At 38.0% G+C, this 24,701-nt stretch overlaps 1 protein-coding gene across 3 annotated transcripts in view; it reads left to right on the forward strand.

Annotated features, from left to right (window-relative positions):
* Copg2 (COPI coat complex subunit gamma 2) overlaps window positions 1-24,701 on the forward strand; it is a 120,343-nt gene that overhangs the window by 61,178 nt on the left and 34,464 nt on the right. For all 3 annotated transcript variants that reach the window (XM_050141804.1, XM_050141802.1, XM_050141803.1), the window contains exons 10-18: window positions 4,284-4,417; window positions 5,322-5,389; window positions 6,658-6,846; window positions 18,344-18,439; window positions 18,854-19,097; window positions 21,447-21,522; window positions 22,765-22,868; window positions 23,743-23,868; window positions 24,407-24,469. In XM_050141804.1, coding sequence (XP_049997761.1) covers window positions 4,284-4,417; window positions 5,322-5,389; window positions 6,658-6,846; window positions 18,344-18,439; window positions 18,854-19,097; window positions 21,447-21,522; window positions 22,765-22,868; window positions 23,743-23,868; window positions 24,407-24,469 — 1,100 coding nt within the window. The remainder of the gene's footprint in view (window positions 1-4,283; window positions 4,418-5,321; window positions 5,390-6,657; window positions 6,847-18,343; window positions 18,440-18,853; window positions 19,098-21,446; window positions 21,523-22,764; window positions 22,869-23,742; window positions 23,869-24,406; window positions 24,470-24,701) is intronic.

Raw genomic sequence — 24,701 nt, forward strand, 5'->3', positions numbered from 1 at the left:
ATAAGCTAACAACACTTATCTCCCATCTGTAGGCTGTCTTTTCAGTTGGCTGTTTCCTTCGCTGTGCACAAGCTTGATGTGATGTCTGTCAGGCCTAGCTATTATCTCCTGAGCTCTGGAGTCTTACTCAGAAGGTTGATGCTTGTCCTTGTATCTTGAAATGTTTGTATTTTCCTTTCATAAGTTCAAAGTTTCAGGTCTTATTTAAGGCCTTTAGTGTTTTTATACCAAGTGGAAATGAAGATTGTGTTTCAGTCTTTGCCACATGCATATCCAGTTCCCTAGCACCATTTGTGGATGAGGCTAATTTTCCTCCCGTAGGCACTTTGGCATGTTTGTCAAGAATCCATTTCCTATAGGTTTTCTAGTTACTGAAAGGTAAGTCTTCAAAATCCTTCCTAGTGAGCCTCTGGGTTTCAGGGAATATTTGTTATAACACTCGTTCACCCCTTTTCACCTCTGATGTTGTTGGTTATATTGGTTAGTTTGTCTAAGCATTTGTCAGTCTTGTTTATCCTCTCATAAAAGCAACTCCTTTTTTTTTGAGACAGTGTTTTACTCTGTAGGCCAGATGGGCATCAAACTCAGAAATCCGCCTGCCTCTGCTTCTTGAGTGCTGGGATTAAAGGTGTGCACCACCATTGGCTGGCTCATTGATTCTCTTATGATCTTCATTTCATTGATTTCTACCCTACTCTACTATTTCTCTTTATTTCCACATACTAATTTTGTTTGTTTGTTTTTTCTTGTTTGTTTCTTAGTGACCTTGAGGTATGTCACTAAGATATCTATCAGAGAATTCTCTTGACCTGTGAATATAGGCACCCATCTCAATAAGCTTGCCTCTTCTGCCTTTTCTATATACCAAAAATTCTAATAAATCATGGTTTTATTTTCACTTGATTCTAGGATTTCTTTAGTTTTTAAAAACTATACTTTATATGTAACAAATATAGTTTACATATTCAAGCTCCATGTGTTTATGTGGCTTCTATACTTTCTCATGATACTAATTTTATTCCATTATGACAAATAAGATATAAGAATTATCTTGGAACTAGAGTTACAGGTATTTATGAACTATGTGACATGAACTTGACCACTGAGCCATTTCTTGATTTGGGTAGTCCCTCCAGTCTGTTCTCTTCAGGTCTTTCTGCAGCATAGATCAGTTGGTTGATTTAGTGCACTAGAATGTTAGTTTTATTATTTCTGGATTTTGTTTTCTTTATTGTTATCTGAATATAGATTTCCCACTTTTGTTATCAATCCTGATAGCTTTTCTTCTACCTGCTCTAGGCTGTTGGTGATACTTTCTAGTAAGTTTTTATTTGACTGAGTTTTTCATTTTTAAGATTTTTTTTGGCTGAATTTTTTTATCCAAGTACTAAATTTTTAGTCCAATTTTTTTGTACAGGTATCATATTGGTATCTTCACTCTTCTCTCATTTGAGCCTCCTTATTAATCTCCATGTGTGTATTTTGCAAGCACATGAATATGAGAGTATGACCATGTATGCAGAAGCCAAGAGCAGGTTGTCAGATGTCTTCCTCTGTCACTCTCTGCCTTACTTCTTTGAAATAGTATCTTTCATTGAACCAGAAGCTCCCAATGTGTCTCTTCTGCTCCCCAGTCCTGGTATGTGCAGCCATGCTTGGCTTTTTATGTGGATGCCAAGGGTTCTAAATCAGGTCTTCATGCTTGCAAAACGTAAGCTCTTACAATGCCATTTCAACAGACCCTCATTGATCACTTTTAAAAGCAGACTTTTGAAATATTCTGGCTTTTTAATGATATCTTTATTTTTAGGTTCAATTATTCAAGAATTGCAAATTTTTAGAGGACCCACACTACTTTGTGTTTTCATGTTTATGATTTAGGTTACACATGTATTAAAATGGCTATTCCTTTTTTTTTTTAGTTAGTTTTTAGTGAGCAGCATTCTTAAGGACTCTGCTCATGAGGAAAAAGAATTGTGATAATACCATTAACACCAAAATAAATCATACATAAAAATACGGTTAAAAGAGGCTGGAGGGATGCCTCAGTGTTTCAGAACATGGGCACTGCTTTTCCAGAAGAATTGGTTCCCAGCATCCTTATCAGGCAGCTCACAATTACCTGTAAATCTGTTTCCAGGGGATCCAGTGCCTCTGACCTCTGCACACCTATGCTTATATGTGTATAACCACACACATATACATTATTTACAATAAAGTAAATCTTTAAAAGAAATATAGTTAAAAGAAATTAAAGTCATTTACTACATAAGTGGAAATAGAAAAGAAAATAATAAAAAAGAACATAGAATAAAGTATGAATTTAAAAATTAGTAAAGGCACAAGTCATGAATGAAGTAAAAGAGAGGGTAAAAATAAAGGAATGAAACAAGATTTAATGAAAAGAAAAAGGCACAGGATATAAAAGGAACAGATAGCAGCATGTTAAAAATTCACAAAATTAAACAAAATATAGGAGAAAAACTGGATAAAAGTAAGATGAACAGAAACAAAAAGATGGAAATAAAATAAAACACTAAAATATCAGAAAAAGGAAATTATAAAGATGCATAAAATATTATAAACAGTAAAAATTAAGGAAAGGAGAATGGCAGAAAGAATGAAGTAATAAAAAATGAATGAATGACTTAGACAAGTTTCTTTCTATGTCCTCTAATATTCAGCCTGGGAGGGAGGAGTTGGCAGTGAAACCGACTGGGTGCTGTACATAGGGTGAAGTCCCCAAAGTCATCCATTAATTGTATAATTCTATTGATTTCTGTAAAGTGTGATGAATTGTCTTGGTTTTTTTACCCTGTTGCTGTCAGAATTATTTATTTACTTGATACTTCAACAACATTGTGTCTATATTTATCCTGATTGAAATTTGCTGAGTTTTTGTGGAATGTAGACTTGGTTTTGATCAATCAGTCTGGAGATTTTCAGTCATTGTTTCTTCAAATATTTTGCCCCCTTGTCTCTTTCCTTCTGTGACTCTTAATTACATGGAGTTGACATATTGCTCATGCTTCCAGGTCTCCAAACCTTGATCATTCTTCCTGTTTTTCTTTATTTCGCTTTACTTGTAATCAAACCTCTATAGCAGGCTTTTTCTTATGGGCTACCAACCAGCTCCCAGATCATGACATGGAGACTTAATATTAGTTATGAATGCTTGGCCTAGCTTAGGCTTGTTTCTGGCTAGCTCTTTTAGGTTAGTATGTTTCTTTTTATCTCCCTTTTGCCTTGGGGTCTTTTACTCTGTCTGTCTGTCTGTCTGTCTTACTTTCCTTCTGTCTCTATGTTTGACTGGCAGCTGCCTGGCTTCTGCCCCAAGAGTGTCCCTTACTGTCTCCCCATTTTCTTCATTTTTCTTTTTTCTCTTGTTTTTTCTTCAAACCTAGATTGCTCGTTCTATTTATTCTCTCCGCCCACCAGCTTCACTTATTCCTCTTCTACCTAGCTATTGTCCATTCAGCTTTTTATTAGACCTATCAGGTGCCTTAGGCAGGCAAAGTAAAATAGCAACACATCTTTTTATAATTAAATAAATGCCACAGAAACAAATGTAACACATCTTTACATAGTTAAATATTCTACAACAAACCCCCTTGATTAATCTTTTATTACACTCATTCCTTTTTCCAAATCTCTGGTTTTTAATCAGTTATAATCTCTCATAGTTATATGTTGATTTAATTCTTTTGATGTAGTTTCCTTTAGTCCTTTGAACATGTTTGTATCAGCTGACTCTTGTGTTTGTCTAGTAAGTCTGATATCATAGGCTTCCTCAGGAATTGCTGGTGGCTACTTTTCTCTTGTGTTTGGGCAGAATTTTACTGTTTATTTGTATGCCTTGTGGTTTTTAGGTTAGAAGAGTAATTATGTAGTTTTCAAATTTTTAATGTGATATGTAACATAAATTGATTTGGCTGATGTTAAACCAGGTCACTGAGGCTACTGACATTCACAGGCTGAGACTGCTGGTTTCCAGAACTAGGAAGAAGGGATGGGAGTTGGGAGTGCGGCAAGTAAAAGCACCAGAAAGCTCACTATTCTCACTGAGATCCGTGTTTTTCTTCAGTAATAGCTCACTTGGTTAAATTTCAAAGTTCTGAAAAAACTGGGTTTAACAAATGTCATTGCTTTTTGAAGAAGTGAATTTTCAGTGATCTTTTATACAGTGTTCCAGAAGTATATCTCAGTCTACCTGTGCTTTTAACCGTTGTGCATATACCCTGCTATTTGATATGTAAACATGATCTATTTACATTTATTGGCAGTCATGAAAGTCCACTCTTTGATTTCATTGAGAGCTGCTTGCGAAATAAACATGAAATGGTTATTTATGAAGCTGCTTCTGCCATTATTCACCTTCCTAACTGCACTGCAAGAGAGCTGGCGCCTGCCGTCTCAGGTTAGTTGTATTTGATAGCTGTTCTCTATGTTCTTACGTTGGTTTTTCTTTTTTTAATCAGTGGGTCTGCAGAGTGGTCATTAGAGTGGTGTTTAGGGCCGAGATTGCTCAGTGAATAAAGATGTTTAATGATTTCAGTTCTCTTTAATGTTTAGAAAACACATTTGTGCTGGGCGGTGGTGGCGCATGCCTTTAATCCCAGCACTCTGGAGGCAGAGGCAGGCAGATCTCTGTGAGTTCAAGGCCAACCTGCTCTACAAGAGCTAGTTCCATTTCCATCCATTTGCCTGCAAACTTCAAGAAGTCATTGTTTTTTTACTGCTGAGTAGTACTCTAATATGTATATATTCCATACTTTCTTCATCCATTCTTCAATTGAAGGGCATCTAGGTTGTTTCCAGGTTCTGGCTATTACAAACAATGCTGCTATGAACATAGTAGAGCATATACTTTTATTGTATGATAAGGCCTCTCTAGGGTATATTCCCACTTGATTGGGGAAGGGGGAGGGAAATGGGAGGCGGCGGTGGGGAAGAGACAGAAATCTTAAAGACAAAAAAAAAAAATCACCAATGTGGTAAAAAAAAAAAAAAAAAAAAAAAAAAGAGCTAGTTCCAGGGCAGGTGCCTTTGCTCTCACAACTAGCACTATTTCTCTTAAACAATTCAAATACTAATTGGGATATTAATTCTTAGAGAAGCAAAGCAAACCTTGTTTTCTATTAAAGTTTTTACACCTGAACAGTACCTTTCCCCCCTATTTTTGATGTTATTGTTCACATGAAGATTTTATATTGTGATCTAGTTTTCTGATACAAACAATGGATGTGATTCATTACACATTGTAATTTTCAGCTATATGGTGAACAGGACCCACAGTTACTTTTCTGTTTCCCTTTTTCCAGTTCTTCAACTTTTCTGTAGCTCTCCTAAACCAGCCTTGAGATACGCAGCTGTGAGGACCTTGAACAAAGTAGGTATCCCGTTGGTGATATAGACTTGTATGTTTAATTCAGAAACCTTAAATACAAAGCATTTGGCTTTCTCTTCAAGCTTAGAATATCTGATCTATGGGCTTCACATGTGTAGCGCCTTAGTTGTGGCCGTTTATACTGTTAGTCTATGAAAGATTTCTGATTTCTGAGTACTTTATGTTCAAGGGGTACACTGTTCAATGTGGAGGCCATTCACAAGGGCCAATTTAAGTTTATTAAGATTAAGTAAGGGGTTCAGTTCCTTAGTCACACTAGTCATACGACCTATGCTTATAGCCACTTGTGGTTAATAAAAATCATGAAACAATACAAAGACTGAACAGCTTTATCAATTCCTCATCTCTCATCTTGAAACAAGTCGTGTCTTGGAATTCACGTGTTTGTGAATTTTAGAGAGGTTATATAATGTGATGCTATCTTTTATATTAACTCCAATGGGCCTGAAGCAACACCTAACCATTAAAATACACAGAGATTTCTGCATAGAGCCTATGACTCTTTGCTACATGGATAAATGAAGATTTTTTTCATTAGTCTAGGTCATCTTTTTCTGTTGAATGAGTTTTACTGATAATGATCTGCAGAGTATTTTTACATTTTCAGAATTTTGGATCAGACATTCTGTGCCAATATGGGATAAACAGAGATGGAACATCAATGTAGAATGACAGACATATTTTAGCAACAATGAGTACTCCAGTTTGACAGGAATTTGTTTAGTTGCAGGAGTGTTTTAAAAGTGACAGAATGTCTTTCATGATCAGCATTTACCATAATAGATCTTTTTCTCAGAGTTCTAATATTTTGTAGAATAGACACTCATGAACATATAAACTATAAGGAGATATAGGCTGCCTATAAAAAAGAGACTGATGCTGTCATTAAGGTTACATGGAAGAGGTTAACAAATGAGAGTACTATGCTATATTGTGGCCATTACTTATTTATCAGGTGAAACCTGGTTAGTTAAAAAACAGTAACTTTGGGTGGGGAGTTGAGACAGTGTATCAGGTAGCCCAGGCTGGCCTGGAAGTTGCTAAGTAGCCATAGTTGACATTGAACTTCTGGTTCTTCTACCTTCAGCTCTCAAGTGCTAAGGTTATAGGCATTCACCACATGACCTAAAATGATCCCTTTAGATCATTGTCACTTGCCTTATTTAAAGTTTAGGTTCTGGCTTTTATCAACAATAATGTGTGTTATTTTTGTTGTTGTTTGTTTTATTTTTCTTGTTACCTTCTACAAGGTGGCAATGAAACACCCGTCTGCTGTTACTGCCTGCAACCTGGACTTAGAGAACTTAATCACAGACTCAAATAGAAGCATTGCTACCCTGGCCATTACTACATTGCTCAAAACAGGAAGTGAGAGCAGTGTGGACAGGCTTATGAAGCAGATATCTTCTTTTGTATCTGAAATCTCAGATGAGTTCAAGGTAAGAATTTAAATAAGCTTTTCCTTGGTCTGTAGCTTGCTATAACTGTGTCTTTTGAGAAGGTCTTAATTTTTTATGAAGTCTGCAGTATCATTCTTTTCCTTCCTAGATATTGCTGTATCGTACATAAATAACTTTTATATTTCTCCAGGTTGTAAAGATACGTTTTATTCTAAATGTTTTATGTCTTTAGCTTTTACATTTTGGTTTGTGACCACTTGAATTGTTTTTATGATAAGTTGGGTGTTTTCCTGTACTCATACTCACTTATTCTAGCATAATTAGTGCAAAAGACTTTCTTCCCTAGTGGAGTGCTTTGGTATCTGTCTTAGTTAGGGTTTTATTGCTCTGAAGAGACACCATGATCACAGCAACTCTTATAAAGGAAAACACTTAATTGGGACTGGCTTATGGTTTCAGAGATTTATTCCCTTATCATAATGGCAGGAAGCATGGTGGCATGTAGATAAACATGGTGGAAAAGGAGCTGAGAGTACTATATCTTCATCCGCATGCAGCAGAAGGAGGCTGTGTGCCATAATGGACATAGTTTGAGCATATGAGACCCCAAAGCCCACCTCTACAGTGACACATTTCCTCCAACAAGGCCATACCTCCTAATAGGATCCATCCTTATGAACTAAGCATTCAAACACCTGAGTCTATGGGGGCCATTCCTATCCAAACTACCACATTCCATTCCCTATCCCCCATAGGCTTGTAGCCATAGCATAATGCAGAAATGCATTCAGTCCAACTTCAAAAGTCCCCATAGTATATAAAAGTCTCAAACTTATTTAAAAGTTTAAAGTTCAAAGTCTCTTCTGAGATTTATACAGTCTCTTAACAGCAGTCCTCTGTAAGATCAAAAACAGATCACATACTTCCAACAAATGAAGGTACAGAATATGTATATATTACCTTTCCAATATATATATTACCGTTCCAAAAGGTAGGGAAGGAAGTATAGTGAAGAAATACTGGACCAAAGCAAGACCAAAAACAAGCTGTGCAAACTCCAAACTGCATTTCCATGTCTGATATCAAAGTGCTCCTCAGATCTCCAGCTTTGTTCAGCTTTCCTCGGCAGGTATCCCACAGCCCTGCCTTTCCAAGCTTCACCTATACAGCTTCACACAATGGCCCTTCTGGGCCTCCATACAGAGACATCCCTGCCACGTGCCTGGCCTCTGTAGCTTTCCTTAGTCACAGAGAGAGATAACCCCTTTCTTCTAGCCTTGACTCTAAAGCCAGAACCACATGGCTAAAGCTGCCAAGTTCTGCTGCTTGCTGGGGCCAGTACATGCCCCCCTCACCTCATTCAATTACACCTTCACCAGCTTTCTGTTTTCCATGGTTTACTTCACAGTTTGGCTGTCCTGGTACCCAATCTGTAGACTAGGCTGACCTCAAACTTAGATATCCACCTGCCTCTGCCTCCTGAGTCCTGGGATTAAAGGCCAGCACCACCACACCAGGCTCTGAGCTTTTCTTTAAATTCCTTTTCACAAATTGGAAGTTTAAGTAGGTGAGGTCTTGCCCTAAGGTCACCACTCCCTTTATTCCATTTACTTTCAAGCTTTTCTTTAATCTGTTTATCTCCTTGAACACAGAATTTAGCTCCATTCCACTTCCTGATGCCCCTTTTCTCTTTGAACTGTATATCTTGTGTTTCCTTCCTCAGCTTGCACCTTTTCATTAGAGAGCTACATAAGAGTGACCTCTTATAAACACACTACAGAGTCAGTATTAGGCTGTTTCGAGGTTTCCTCTGCCAACAGAATTGACCCAAAACTCTTCAACTTAACCTCAGGTAGACTTTTTGGACAAGGGTAAAAACCAGCGACATTCTTCATCAAAATATCACAAGAATGATTTCTAGGTAGCATACTAAAATTCTTCTCCTCTGAAACCTCTTGAGCTGAGCCCCCATATTTCAGTCATCCTCAGCATCACTGTCTTCCATGGCCCATTGTACCCCACTTAAAACATTCAACTGCTTTTCTAATTCAGAGTCTCAAAGCCGACATTACTCAAAACAGAAACATAGTCCAGCCTATCACAGTAATACTCTAGTCCCTGATACCAACTTCTGTGTTAAGGTTTCATTGCTGTGAAGAGACACCATGGCCTTGGCAACTCTTATAAAGGAAAACTTTTAATTGGGACTGGCTTACAGGTTCAGAGGTTTAGTCCATTATTGTAATGGCAAGAAGCATGGTGGCATGCAGGCAGACAAGGTGCTGAAAAAAGAGCTGAGAGTACTGCATCTTGATCCACAGGTAACAGTAGGAGACTGTGCCACACTGGGCATGGCTTGAGCACATATGAGACCTCAGAGCCTGCCTCCACAGTGACACACTTCCTCCAAGACCACACCTACTCCAACAAGATCACACCTCCTAATAGTGCAACTCCCTATGGGCCAAGCATTCAAACACATGAGTCTGTGGAGGCCATTTCTATTCAAAACCAACATAGTATCTTTATCTGAAAATCAAATAATTGCTTATTACTAATGTGTAAAACTATTTTTCTTTTAATTTTCCATATTAACTTTGTATCATGTGATTTTGCTGAATTACCATATTGCCTACATTGTTTGAAATTATCTGTATAAATAATATCTTGTGTAAATGAGGTTTCCTATCTTTTTTCTTACCTTACTAAAATAGCTAGCACTTTTATAAAGTGCTGAGTAGAACGAGTGACAGTATATTAGAAAAGATCAAAGGACATTAAGTTTTAGTGTAAAGAAAGAGAAAGAAGACCTTACCATTCTTTCTAACACTCAGCCATGTAGCAAAAGGGACTGTTGCTCTCTACTTAATATGAAAAATAAGCAAAAGTAGACCATTTCAAACTTTGGAATGTTATAAAAATTGTTTAGAATGGAAAGAATGGAAGTTGGCAAATGAGCATAAAATAAATATTTTAGATGATCTGGGCTCCTGAAATTATCTATTTACATGTTCTTTAGTTTTATTCTTAATTCTTTAAAAACCCTAAAACATTAGCTCAGGTAAACTGTTTCAGTGGGTATCCCCATCATGGTCTTGACCTCTTTGTTCATATTCTTACTCTTCCCTCTCTTTAACTGGACTTTGGGAGCTCAGCCCAGTGCTCCACTGAGGATCTCTGCCTCTACTTCCATCATTTGCTGGATGAAGGTCCTATGGTGACATTTAAGATAGCCATCAATCTGACTACAGGGCAAGGCCAGTTTATGCACCCTCTCCTCTATTGCTTAGGGTCTTAGCTGGTTATCCTTGTAGATTCCTGGGAATTTCTTTAGTGCCAGGTTTCTTTTGTTTGTTTGTTTTTGTTTGTTTGTTTTTTCGAGACAAGGTTTCTCTGTAGCTTTGGTGCCTGTCCTGGAACTAGCTCTGTAGACCAGGCTGGTCTCGAACTTACAGAGATCCGCCTGCCTCTGCCTCCCGAGAGCTGGGATTAAAGGCGTGTGCCACCATCGCCCTGCGAGTGCCAGGTTTCTTGCTAGCCCCATAATGGCCCCCAATCAAGATATCTCTTTCCTTGCTCTCCATCTCTGTCCTTCCCCCATCTCAACTACCCTGTTCCTTCAAGTTTTCTTTTCCCTCCCTGCCTCCCCTCCTCCTCCTCTTTCCACCCTCCCTTATCCCCCCACCCCCATGCTCCCAATTTTCTCAGGAGATCTTGTCTATTTCCTCTCCCCAGGTGGATCTATACATGTTTCTCTTAGGGTTCTCCTTGTTACTTATCTTCTCTGCGGTTGAGGGCTATCGGCTTGTTATTCTTTGCTTTACAACTAGTATCCACTATTCCTGAGCTAATGGGAGCCCACCAACTCTGGCCTGACAGGGAAAGAACCAACACAGGATCAACTAGGCCCTCTGAATTTGGATGACAGTTGTATGGCTGGGACAGACTGTGGGGCCACTGGCATTGAGACCAGGATTTATCCCTATTGCTTGTACTGGCTTTTTGGAACCCATTTTCTTTGGAGGCATACCTTGCTTAGCCTAGATACAGTGGGGAGGGCCTTGGTCCTGCCTCAAAGCAGTGTGCTAGACTTTGTTGACTCCCCATGGGAAGTCTTACCCTCTCTGAGGAGTGGATAAGAGGTGGGGGGTGGGCGGTGGAGAGAGTGGGAGGAGTGCAGGGAGTGGGAACTGGGATTGATATGTAAAATGAGAAAAGACCATTTTTTTAAAAGATTTATTTATTTATTATGTGTACAGCATTCCTTCCATGTGTGCCCGCAGGCCAGAAGGGGGCGCTGGGTCTCATTATAGATGGCTGTGAGCCACCATGTGGTTGCTGGGAATTGAACTCAGGACCTCTGGAAGAGCAGTCAGTGCTCTTAACCACTGAGCCATTTCTCCAGTCCCGAAAAGACCATTAAAAAAAAAAGTGCACTAAAAAATTGATGGCCATGTTATGATTCATTGGAAGTATTTGTTTATCCTTGTATACAATTGCTTGTAGCATTAAAAAAATCCAATGTCTACTAAAAGTGAAATTTTTTAATGTTTGTTGAAATAAGAGCGGCGGGGCTGCATCCCCAGCACCCCAGCCGCCTGCTAGCTCATGCCCAAAATAACAACACACAAATTGTATTCTTTTAAACACTGCTTGCCCATTATATCTAGCCTCTTCTCAGCTAACTCTCGCACCTGGACTAGCCCATTTCTAATAATGTGTGTAAGCACCCCAAGGTGCGCTTACCAGGAAGATTCTAGCCTACGTTCATCCTGGGTAGGCGCTTCATCGCTTCATTGCGAGTGTCCTGCTCTGAGAGGAGCTGCGTGAAGTCTGAGCTCACTTCCTCTTCCGCCCAGCATTTTGTTCTGTTTACTTTACCCACCTATGTTCTAACCAATCAGGACCAAGCAGTTTATTTATTGCTTAACCAATGAAATCAACAGATTGATATATGACACTCCCACATCAAATGTTTGTTTTTATTTTTTTCTTCCTAGTAAGTCGGGTTCTTACTAGGTAGCCTGGGCTAGTCTTAGACTCACAATCCTGATACTCCAGCTTTCCAAGGGTGGAAATTATAGGTGCTACCATGCCTGACAAGAAAGAAAGAAAGAAAGGAAGGAAGGAAGGAAGGAAGGAAGGAAGGAAGGAAGGAAGGAAGGAAGGAAGGAAGAGGAGGAGGAGGAGGAGGAGGATGAGGAGGAGGAGGAGGAGGTGGTGGTGAAGGAGGAGGAGAGAACCCCACAGTTTCACTCTTTGAACTATGAGACCTTTTCAGTTGTACGCATTACTAGAAACATATTGGGCAAGTTGCAGGTTATATACAGAATGATAGCAGTCATGTCAACACCAAAGAGTAAGCAAAACTTACATAGATTTATTGTCTGGGGGTACATTAGTAAACTGAAGAACAATAAGGAAGTAGGAAAGAAATCAGGAGAATAATCATACCAAGGGAGGCTACAACAGATATGATCAGGCAGTAAAGAGGTATATAAAAGAATTTCAGATTATGGAAATCTTTTAAGCTATGAAGAAAGTATATAAGCATTGTTATTATAATACTTTGTTATTTTAATTTATTTAATAATGCTATATATTTTAATAAATAGTCTGAAACATGCCATAAGAAAGTTAGAAAAAAGTGATAATACTTTTGTTAAGCTTCATTCTTTATTAGCAGAATCTCTCCCAATTACTAATTTGCTAGCTTTTTAACCTTATAAAACAAATTCTCATTAAGTTGTTTAAAGCTCAGTGTACTTTTTAATCATCAGTAATTGAAAATTATAGAATTGAAAAAAATTATAGAATATCATCAGTGATTTTCTTGATTTTTTAGTTCTTGATTTCTGTGACTGTGTGGAGTTTTATAATAAAAACAGGATGAATTCATAGACTCTCATTTCCTGTAGAAATAAAAGCATAACCTCTCCCACAAAGTAACATATCTTTTGACTTAAATTTTGAAGTCAAGATATTTTTAAAATATGTAGGTTCGTTGAACCTAGCAGTTTTTATAATCCAGTGTCTCTTAGCAGTCAAAAAATTCAAAGATAACACAAAAACATACATGATCTAAACTCTGTATATTTCCCATCTTTACATGGCTTAATATATTTTTTATTACTCTATTTTATTTTTTTTCTGAGACAGGGTTTCTCTGTGTAGCCTTGTTGCCTATACTGGAAGTAGCTCTTGTAGACCAGGCTAGCCTTGAACTCACGGAGATCCTTCTGCCTCTGGGATTAAAGGTGTGTGCCACCACCACCTGTCCAGCTCTATCCCTTTTTTAAGGACTTTCTCTACCCTACCCTTTTTCTTTTTTCTCTTAAGCCTTCATATATTTTTAGACACATTTTTACTCATTGAAAGGTATTTTTTTTTTCATCGAATCTGTCTTTACTGTGTATCTGTAACCTTTTCTCTCTGCATGAGCAAAAACCCTAAATCTGCCATGCAGCATTCTGGCAGAGCTTGCTCTGGCAGCTCAAATCTGCAGGCAGCAGCTAGAAGTCTCTCTGTACTGAGACCCTGTGAGAGACTGCGGGAACCTACCATGGCCCTTAATGCAGCAGTTGGGAGATGCTTCTCTGCCCTGCAGCTGGCTTGAGACTGTCAGACTAGGAAGCTGTGTTTGGCTCTGTTTTTTGTGTGTTTAGAACCTTTATTTTAAAAGGACTTAGGTCTTATGTGGATCGACACCCTATGGTGGATGCCATTTGTAGGAGGAGTTTTCCTGCCCCGCAGTCACTCTTAAATAAACACAATACGGCTTATATTGATTATAAATACTTCAGTTCTGCTTCTACAAAGTGATTCAGAGAAGTCCTATTTGCTTGAAGAGGCAAGCCAGCACCCTTAACATGATTGCTTGTGCCTGAGAGTGATTTCTTGATAGAGTGGGATGTGTGTGTGTGTTGCGTGTGTGTGCGCGTGCGTGCGTGTGTGTACGTGTGTGCCCGCATACGTATATATAATTTTAAAAATAAGACATAAATCTGACAAACTAGAACTACTGAAGAATTTATATCTTTATATTTATTTATATTTACATCCCATTTCCTGAATCCCCAGCTTTATCCCTTTACAAATTTCATCCCATATTCTATTCAAATATTGATAAAGTATTGATGCTGAGGAATGTTACAATGTAGGCAAAAATCACATTTATACTGTAAATGTGAAAATACAGGAAAAATCTTCGGAACAACACATATATTACGTTTTTTTTATTTGGGGAGAGGGGAATTTGGATTTGAGATAGTTAATTGGGGATGTCAGTTTTTGCTCCCACCCCCCAGTCTTAGCATTAACCTTGTGATAACTTTCCTCTCCCCTTTCTTTCATCATTTCTGTCTCTGCATTTTTATTGGTTTACATACATTTCAAACATATACATTTCATACATTGTATACATAATTTTCACACTAGTATCCTCTTTGCCTTCCTCCACCTTCTGCTAATCTACACCCTTTCCCCTTCTACTTTCATGGTATGAATGGGGGGGGTTGCTTCCCAATGAATTTCTTTCAGGTTGTTTACAGGAGCATGAACACCTTACCAATGTCTATACCACTGAAGAAAATGTCTCTCCTTCCTCTCTCAACCATAAATTGTGAAAAAATCCTCAGAGGGGGTAGAGCCCCATGAGCCTCTTTCCCTTGCATGACAAGGTATTGATGGACCCAAACTTGTGCAGATAACAGCTGCTATGAGTTCAAGAATGTGCAATAGTCCTCTCAGCTAGGAAGTCAGCATTCCACACCACTCCACCTTCCTTCCTGTTCTGACATTCTTTCTGCCCTTCTATCACAGTACTCCCCATGGGAGAGCATGCGTGTGTGTGTGTGTGTGTGCGCGCCCGCGCGCGCGTGTGTATGTGTGTATAAATGAACCTTTAAGGGGGGGATCTTGCTTATGGCTATGTGTTCAACAGCCATTTATTCCTAGTACCTTGACTAGTTTGAATTGTCTGTATTCACTCCTGATCACTACATAAAGAAGCTTCTCTGACTACAGCTGACAGCAGTATTAATATATGGTCTTAAACACAGTGTTTAGAAGGCAAATCCAACCAGAAAAGTGTTGGTTATCCCCATAACAGACTTGCCACTATTGTACTATTGGTCATACTGACTGCCTAGTTGATATTTCCTTTCCTTAACCTTTTAAAAGTCCATCCTTTACACATATTTTCCTCATCTACCATACTTATATGAATTGTTAATCTAAAAAGAAAATGCAGATGGTACCCGATTTAATTAGGGTTTCAGTTGTTGTGAAGAAACACTATGTCCACAGCAACTTTTATGAGAAAAAACATTTGAGGATGGCTGATAGTTTCAGAGGTTTAGTCCTTTACCATCTTGTCAGGAAACATGGTGGCATATAGGCAGGCATGGTGCTGGCAAAGGAGATGAGAATTCTACATCTTGATCTGCAGGCAACAGCAAGTGAACTGTCTATGGCAGTGTGCATAGCTTGAGCAAAGGAGATCTCAAAACCTACCTCCAACGTGCCATATTTCCTCTTGACAGGCCACACCTCCTCATAGTGCCACTCCCTTTCGGGGGCCATTTTATTTCATATCACCACAGCACCCTAAGAAGTAGTTTTAGATCAACTTTAAAGAAAAAAACAGACTAAGATGGCTTCTAAAGAGAACATACTTGCTCAGCTCATAGATCTCCTGTATGCTGTCTTACTGTAAATTCATGTCCCATAAAAGCTCTTTATGGTCGCTGCATTCCAGAAGACAAAATCTTTAGATGAAGGAGTCTACTTTGTCTTCTTCAGGGTCAGTATTTCAATGGACTTGCTTTTCTTCACCAAAGCAAACATCTAATTTTAACAAAACTACCATAAATAAAGCATGTACCTAAAAATTTCTTTTGTTAAAAAGCATTGACTCCTCCCTTGGACCCATAAATTAACTAGAAGAAGGATGAAAGCCTGGCATCCAAAGTGTATGGAGTCTTCAGCAATAAACTATTGGTTTTTCGAGACAGGGTTTCTCTGTAGCTTTGGTGCCTGTCCTGGAACTAGCTCTGTAGACCAGGCTGGTCTCGAACTCACAGAGTTCCTCCTGTCTCTGCCTCCCAAGTGCTGGGATTAAAGGCATGCACCACCACCTCCTGGCTAGCAATAGAATCTTACCTTCAAGTTTTAGGATGCAAACAGGGGCAAGCAGTAACCTATATTGCTTTGTTTTAGAAGTCTCTTGGAAACTCCCTACCTTGATGAAGATGAAGCGGACCAAAACTTACATATATTTAGTGGAAATATAAGTACAGTCATTTTAGAAAAATTTATTAAGCTTAATGAATCCATGTTCTGTATGTGATCCAGCAATTTTACTCTTAATTATATTCCCTACAGAAATGCATGTTTAAGACTCATTTTAAATGACAGATCAAGCAGTTAATTTTGAAAAGAGAGAGAGAGAGAAGAAAATGACCTCTAAATGCCTGGGATTAATTTTATGACTGACAAGATGTATGACTCTGGCTCTCTCAGTTTCCTTGGCTATACCAGGGAGATGATGATGATAATAATAATAATCTCATAGAGTTGTTGTGAGATATAAATGAAATAATAAAAAGCTAATTGTGCCCTAGTGTTACCTACTGCTGTTTTCTGTGTGTTTAATATGAGAACTGTAATTACTCATGTAGAGTGGTTAATTTTTTTGGGATTAATTCTTATATTTTAGTGCAATTACCATAAATCTTTTATGAACAAATAGACTAATTTCTTTCAGCTTGTTTTCAGTTGTAGTATTGCCCTTCCCATTTGATTTTTTCATTTTTGATATGTAAAATATTATACTATTCCAAGAAGTGTTGATATATTCAGAAGAGTATCACTTCCTCCCATACCTCCTTATAAAACTATTTGCTTGCACATCTTTGGTACACCTTTTATAAATTTAAAAGATACATCCATGTTTCCTGTTTTATTGTACATCAAAGATAGCATACTGTTGCGTTCTTTTTGTACAATGTTTTTCCTTTTTTCAACTTAAAAGTAAATAGAAGTCATTTAATGTTTTTGGAAAGAGATATGCTTTTTTTTTTTTTCAGTCTTTTCAAAACAGGGTTTCTGTGTGCTCTGGCTGCCCTGGATCTTGCTCTATAGACCAGACTGGTCTCAGACTCTGAGATGCTTCATATTTCTTTCCAGCTGCATAATATCCCAGCAGCTGTGTGGAATGTAGCTTATTGAACTAGTCTCCTGTTTGGGTAGTGTGCAGTTATTTTGTACTTAGGAATAATGGTGCAATGGATACTCTGAGCATGTGTTTTTCAAAACATTAAATCTATGTCCTCAAGGCATATTATGAAAGCTAAATATAATACATCATTCATAGAGCATGCTAAATGCTGCCAGCAGTGTATAAAAGTATTAGTTTTCCTAATCTTTCCAGGAGTGTGTGTTGAGCTATTGTTTGCCAACCTTTTGGATGAGAAATAGTGTTTCTGTGTGTAGTTTTAATTTGAATTCTGTTTTTATGAGGAATATAAACCATCTTTCTCTTTTGAAATCCCTATTTGTGTGTAAGAATATGTATAGGCATGGGTCCGCACATGGTGGAGCACATGTGGAAAGGCCAGAGGACAGTCTTGATTGTTACCACACTCACCACCCTAGCTTGTCCACTGCTAGCGTCCTGGGATTTTTCTGTTTCCTTCTCCCATCTCCCCGGAGGAGCTCTGAGATTACAGATGCTCACTACTTGGGTCCTCACACTTGGTTAATGTACACATTGATCCGTCTCCCAGCATTTCTAACCATTGTCTTCACTCTTAAAGGTCACTTAAGACCTCTTTGTGAGCTGTCTGTTCAGTTTTCCACCATGGTTTTTATAAGGTTTTGTCTTTGTTTCTCAATTATTTAAAGTCTTCTTGTATGTTAAGGATACAAACATGAAACATGTTACTGATTTTTTTTTCTCCCAGTTTTCCATTTATCTCCTGTATTAGAATAGGTTTTGTAATACACAAGTTTTGGGTTTAGTTTCTGTTTTTAGTTTGGTGGTTGGTGGGTTTTTTTTTTTATTTTATTTTTTATAGTTTGTCAGTCTTTTTGTCTGTTCCACTTAATTTTGAGTCATTGTTAGAATCCCTACCCTTCAGTATGGAGGAATTCACTCATGTTCACTTCAGATACATTTTATACTTCTATGTTTCACTCAAGTTCCATTATGTGCTTGTTCTTATTTTCTATATACTTGTTTAGTCACCTATTTGTACGCCATTGCCACACAGGTTTTAATAAGCTTTATTGAGCCTGTTAGCAACTGTTAACTCCCCATTGAAGCTGTTTTTATCATTTTCTTAGCTATGCTTATTTGTTTTTCTTACCAAAATAAAGCTTCCTGGTTTCATGAAATTTTTTGTCATTTTTATTGAAATTAAATTAAATATAAAATTACCATAGAGGAGAACAGCTATCTTATTGATGTTGAAAGATCCTAACCAAGTACAAGGAATGGTTTTAGCTCCTTTGACTGGTCTGTGCTTTTCCACAGGTGGTGGTTGTGCAGGCGATTAGTGCTCTCTGTCAGAAGTACCCTCGAAAGCACAGCGTCATGATGACTTTTCTTTCCAACATGCTGAGAGATGATGTAGGTAGCAGACTACTTAACATTGGAAGTTGTTCTCTTAAATTCCCCTCATTGCTGTTAAATATCACAGTGTTTTGTTGTTGTTGTTTACTCATTTCTACATGGTTTGCATTTTTATTTTATATTCTTTAAAAATTGTATACATATATTCAGTGATTCTTAATCATGTCTACTCCTTACTTCCCCCTGTACTTGCTCCAGTTCAACCCAGGACATCCCATTAGTATTTTAAGTACATTTCTTTATCGTATGTTAAATATATTTCTTTCTCATTTCTATATGTCTCTCAAATATTGAAGTTTAAGCATTTCTCAAAAAAAAAAAAAACAAGATGGGAATGGCGTTGTGGCACTTATTGGTGGGAGAGAAAAAGGTTCTAAGAACAAATGGCAGTTTTATCTTCTCTTTTATTAGGGAGGTTTTGAATACAAAAAGGCCATTGTGGACTGCATAATCAGCATTGTGGAAGAGAACCCTGAGAGTAAAGAAGCTGGTCTAGCCCACCTCTGTGAATTCATTGAGGACTGTGAACACACCGTTCTGGCTACTAAGATTCTACACTTACTGGGCAAAGAGGGCCCTAGAACTCCTGTCCCCTCCAAGTATATCAGATTCATTTTTAATAGGGTAGTCCTGGAGAATGAGGCTGTCAGAGCTGGTGAGTCAGTAGAATACAACTAGTGATATAATTGCTGGGTAGTAATGAAACTGGAAAACAAAGTTATAGGTGTGATATGATTTTGGAGGGTCTAGATACACAGCTCTTCCTTTGTGTTCTAACTTATATACAGATTTTGGCCTTGTATTGGTGTCCTACAGCCCTTACCTTCAGTGTAACAAGAACACTGGAATGGTACCTCTTTTTTTGGTTTTTCGAGACAAGGTTTCTCCATAACTTTAGAGCCTTTCCTGGAACTAGCTGCCCTGGAACTAGTTAGAGACTGGCCTCAAACTCACGGAGATCCACCTGCCTCTGTATCCTGAGTGCTAGAGTTAAAGACGTGCACTACCACCACCCGGCTTGATACCTCCTATTTTTTCATTAAACCATTAATTAAGAATTAATTAAATTAAAACATTAAGTCAGAATGTATATGGGATTTGTGTATGAATGTGTCCATTTATACATTTTAAGTGATTCTAGCATATTCCACTAATATAGGTAAATTGTCCTGTAATCCTTTGTCCCATTATCTCCTGATCTTATCCTTCTACTTTGTAGCCAGATAAACTCAGAAGCCATCATTAGCTGCCTTCATGTGCTCTTTTCCCATTTTCTTCTCCACTCAATAAAATTTGGTCCTCTTCTTATTTTTTTTTTCTCAAATTACTTTTTAAATTACATACGACTTAGCTGGAAAATCAGACTAATATTTTTACTTTAGTTCACATCTCAACTTGATATACTATTCAGTGGCTGCTTAAGGAAACTCTCTTCCTTTGATTTCACAGTGTACTTCATTTTTCCTCATCCTTTGGTCTTATTTATAATCTTTCTAAGACATTAATTGGCCGACCGTAGAACTCTCTTGTCATTGTATACATTCATCTAGATGTTTTGGGAGCCTCTGTTGATAGTCATAACTCTCCTGAATATGAATGCTCACCATCCGCCCCAGATGTAATGTGAAATTCAAACTAATGTGAACTGGAGTCTTCACTTGATCTTCACTCAGAAGGCAGAGTCTGAGGTCATGGCTCTGAAACCTCATCCATTCTTCACCACATCTTGTTACTTTCACCTCCTTACTGGTTTCATCATTCTCTTATTTCTTGTCATTGGGTACTGGTTTAGGCTTGCATTCATTTCTGATCCCTAGCTGATCTGCTTCTAGTGTCACAAATAATGTGTTTGTTTGTTTGTTTGTGGAATATGAAGAATGGGCCTTAAAATAACACAAATTTGGGCTGGAAAGCTGACTTAAGGGTATTTACTGATCTTGCCAAGCTCCTGAATTTGGCTCCACTTGTAACTCCAGCTCCCAGGGGATTTGTTACTTCTGGCCTCTCCTAGCACCTGCACTCATGTGTTCATTCCTACATACAAGCGTATATGCCTTGCATAATTTAAAATAATAAAAATAAATGTTTAAGAACAATCACAAATATATCCTGTGCCTATGTGGTAATGTAACCTTTAATTAACATGCAGAGGTTGAGCTATGTGTGAGTTTAGTTTATCTCTAGTCTCTAACAGAGTCCAGTGCTCAGCCTTCTCATTCAGGTCTAGTAATTACACTTTCTGCTCTGGGCACAGGACATTTTTATTTGCTTTTCTTTCTAATACTCTTATCCTGCCTTTTCCCTCTGACCAAACTAACTATTGTACAAAATTAGCTGCAGTAGAGTGTCTCACTTCCTTGTCTGAGCCCAGCTCCATCTCTGTACTCACCTAGCATCCTGGCTCTAGTTCTGCAGAGATTTACTAGGCTAGGCAGGCTCGTTCCTCACCTCTCTTTCTCACTTCACTCTCACTTCTTACGGCTTTCTTCCTCTCAGCTCCTGCCACTTCCAGGTACACTTTAGGTGAGCGTTGAATCTTTGTTGAATGAAAGGAATTTTAGTAATAGTTTCTTGGCGGTAGTTGTTGGAAACCTGAACTAAATCATGTCAGAGGGTGGATGAGAGGCTATCATGCAATAGAGACAGCTCACACTCAGTATGTACAGGATTCTTTTTCCTCACTATGTCATGTTCCTATGTAGAGTGCACTAGATGCCTTACAGTTCTGTTTATGCTTAAGCAATCAAGGAACTGCTAATGAGATGAGACTTTATTTCTACTGAATACTAGCTGCTTCTCTGATTCACTTTGGTTTCGGTTTTTTGTTTGTTTTTGTTTTGTAGCCCAGGCTGGCCTAGAACTCATTATGTAACCCAGACTGATCTCAGACTTTGAGTAATCTTCCTACCTTGGCCTCACAAATGTCTGATTTGTTTTTGGAATGTTTATTGCTTAACTCTGAGAAGCTAATATTTATGTTGCTTCATTTTATGTTTCACAATAGCTGCTGTGAGTGCTCTGGCTAAATTTGGAGCTCAGAATGAGAGCCTTCTCCCAAGCATCCTTGTACTCTTACAAAGGTATGTAAAAGAATGTCAGTTTTTGAAAAATAAAGATTCCGTGTAGCTAAGTAGTGACAAATCTCATTGTACTATGTCAGACACACTGCTGGGCTAAGGGTAGAGCTAATAGAACTAGTGAGGGCAAAATGCTTCCATTTCTGACAATTATATGTGCAGGATAGATGTGGAATTTGAGTTTTGGATTTCTTTTACGTGACTTTGAAAGAGTAAGGTAAACATAAGTACCTCAGTTTGTACAGTAAGCACTAATCGTTTAACAGAGATGTTAAACGATTTATATGAAGTATTAAAGATAGTAACCTTTCATGACCTTCATCCCTCCCTAATTAATAAAGAAAAGGCCTTTTTAGCAAATATTTTGTGATTGCATTTTATAATTAAGGCAATTAAGTCACAAACAAAAGACAGACCGTTATAATTAGAGCGGTAGGGCTGCGTCCCCAACACCCCGGCCGCCCACACGGCTAGCTTTACCCGAAATAATTCCACAGACACTGTATTCTTTTAAACACTGCTTGGCCCATTTCTATCTAGCCTCTTCTAGGCTAACTCTCGCACCTGGACTAGCCCATTTCTAATAATGTGTGTAAGCACCCCAAGGTGCGCTTACCAGGAAGATTCTAGCCTACATCCATCCTGGGTCGGAGCTTCATCGCGTGTGTCTCAGAAAGCAGAGCTATCTCGTCTCTGCTCCAGAGAGCTGAGCTGTCGAGTCTGAGCTCGCTTCCTCTTCCTCCCAGCATCCTATTCTGTTTACTCCTCCCACCTATGTTTTAACCAATCAGGGCCAAGGAGTTTCTTTATTGCTTAACCAGTGAAATCAACAGATTGATATATGACACTCCCACATCAACAGACTAGTTTCAATGAATCAGAATAGTACTGAGTACTAGTTTTCTTTGTCTCTTTAGTGAAACATATTCATTTCTTAGTTTTAGAGAAGCTAAGTCTTTGTTGGGTTCAAGGTTAGACTCTACATTATTATGCCATGGTACTCTGTTCTTCCTAGTGACATCAGTGCCTCCTAATGTAGTAATTCTGATTTGCAATAGCAACATTTCTTTAGTAATTCATAGCAGCTCAAGAATTGTGGAAAATTTAGGAGCCCATGTTGACTGTTATTGACTCGGTCATAAAAATCATATCAGATGACCTCAACTGTGCTCTATAGGTATGGTGGCAAAACTGTTGGAAATCTTTGGGATATAGAAACATATCTCTGCCATTTCTTCCGAACAGGTGTATGATGGATACTGATGATGAGGTACGGGACCGAGCTACCTTCTACCTGAACGTACTACAGCAGAGACAGATGGCTCTGAATGCTACATATATCTTCAATGGTCAGTGAGAGGCAGGAATGTGGGGACATAATACTTGTTCAAACCTATTTTATGGTGATTCACATATTAACTGACTCCTTTAGGCAGTTGCATGGTTTTAATCTTTGAATACAATTCCATTTCTAGGGAAACCCCATATTCACAAAGGTATTTCCTAATTTGGTGATAGACGTTCCTGTGAAATAATATATAAGAATATATTTTTAAAAATATAACAGGATCAAATGAACATTGCTTATCCCTGATTCTTCTTAGGCTCCCTCTTACATCTCTCCCCATTTTTATTTTCTTCTGCTTTTCTTGTTCCCATGTAGCTAAGATATTTAATTTTCTGAGAGATGCTTGCATTTTGTTGACATTTTTAATGCTCTATTCCCACGTTTCCTTGAAAGAAATAAGGCAGTTTATAGGTTTATAAAGCAGTTTTATATAGTACTCTCTACTTTGAATACCTAGGCTATAGCAGTGGTTCTCAACCTTCCTAATGCTGTGATCCTTTAATACAGTTACTCATGTTGTAGTGACCACAGCCATAAAATTATTTTTGATGTTACTTCATAACTGTAATGTTGCTATTGTTATGAATTGTAATATAAATATCTGTGTTTTCTAATGGTCTTAGGTAACCTCTTATGAAAGGGTCATTTGAGATCTTTAGTAATAAGACTTTTAGGATTTTAATTTTAACTCTCTTGGGTTTTACCCAAAAGCAAGTACAAGAAAATGTCCCAAGATGAAAGAAGTTTTTTTAAAGTCAGTTAATACAAAATGTCACACTACTTAAAGCTGTTTGCTATAGTCTTTTGATAGGCATTTCTCTTCCTTCAGAGAACTTTAAGAAGAGATTGTAATGCTGAGATTTTTCTGTTTATAGGTCTGACAGTTTCTATACCAGGGATGGAAAAGGCCTTACACCAGTACACACTAGAGCCTTCAGAAAAACCCTTTGACTTGAAGTCCATTCCTCTTGCTATGGCTCCTGTCTTTGAACAGAAATCAGGTAACAGAACTGTTGAACTGTTAGTTTTTCTGAGTGTAGGTAATTTATTTAAAAAAAAAAAAAAAAGCTTGTAAATAGTAACATATCATCTAACCTAGAAAATAAAACTAGAAAAGGCTTTTAAAAATAGCATTGTTTCTCTCATTTTAAATTTTTGTTTGTTTTTGAGACAGGGTCTGTCTACATAGCCCTGTCCTGGAACTCACTCTGTAGACCAGGCTGGTCTTGAACTCACAGAGACTCACCTGTCTTTGCCTCCCAAATGCTGTGATTTAAGGTGTGCGCCATTGGTGATCTTTTAGTACTAAGGTAGATGACATTGTTTAAATTTAGGATTGTCTCTTGAGTTTTACCCAAAAGCAAGAATAAGATGAAAATCCCAAGATGGAATTTTTTAAAAGTTATTTAATATAAAATGTCACAATACTTGAAGCTGTTTGCCACTGTGTATCTGCTAGAAGTTACTGTCTCTTTCTGTATACATGGTTAGCTAAAAGTGGAGAGAAACTCACTTGATTGCTTATATCTGTCTTTGTAGAAATCACACTTGTGACTCCTAAGCCAGAGAAGTTGGCTCCTTCCAGGCAAGACATTTTCCAAGGTATTTTTTATGAGTACAAGTAATAATCTTTAATCCCTAGGCATTATAAATTAATAACTGATTAATTCTCAGTTCAGTAACTTTTTCCGTGTCATAGGTTATAGTGGCTGGAATTACCTGGTGTCCATGGACTTTCCAGTGACTAATTTATTACCTGGGAGTGTTGTTCTTGGGCATATTTTGTCAGTTAAGAGGGGAAAAATATCAGCAATTTAGTGTGTCCTCCCCCCGC

The sequence above is a fragment of the Alexandromys fortis genome, unplaced genomic scaffold, assembly GCF_014885135.2.
Source record: "Alexandromys fortis isolate MF-2015 unplaced genomic scaffold, M_Fortis_MF-2015_v1.1 scaffold_44, whole genome shotgun sequence".
NCBI lineage: Eukaryota > Metazoa > Chordata > Mammalia > Rodentia > Cricetidae > Alexandromys > Alexandromys fortis.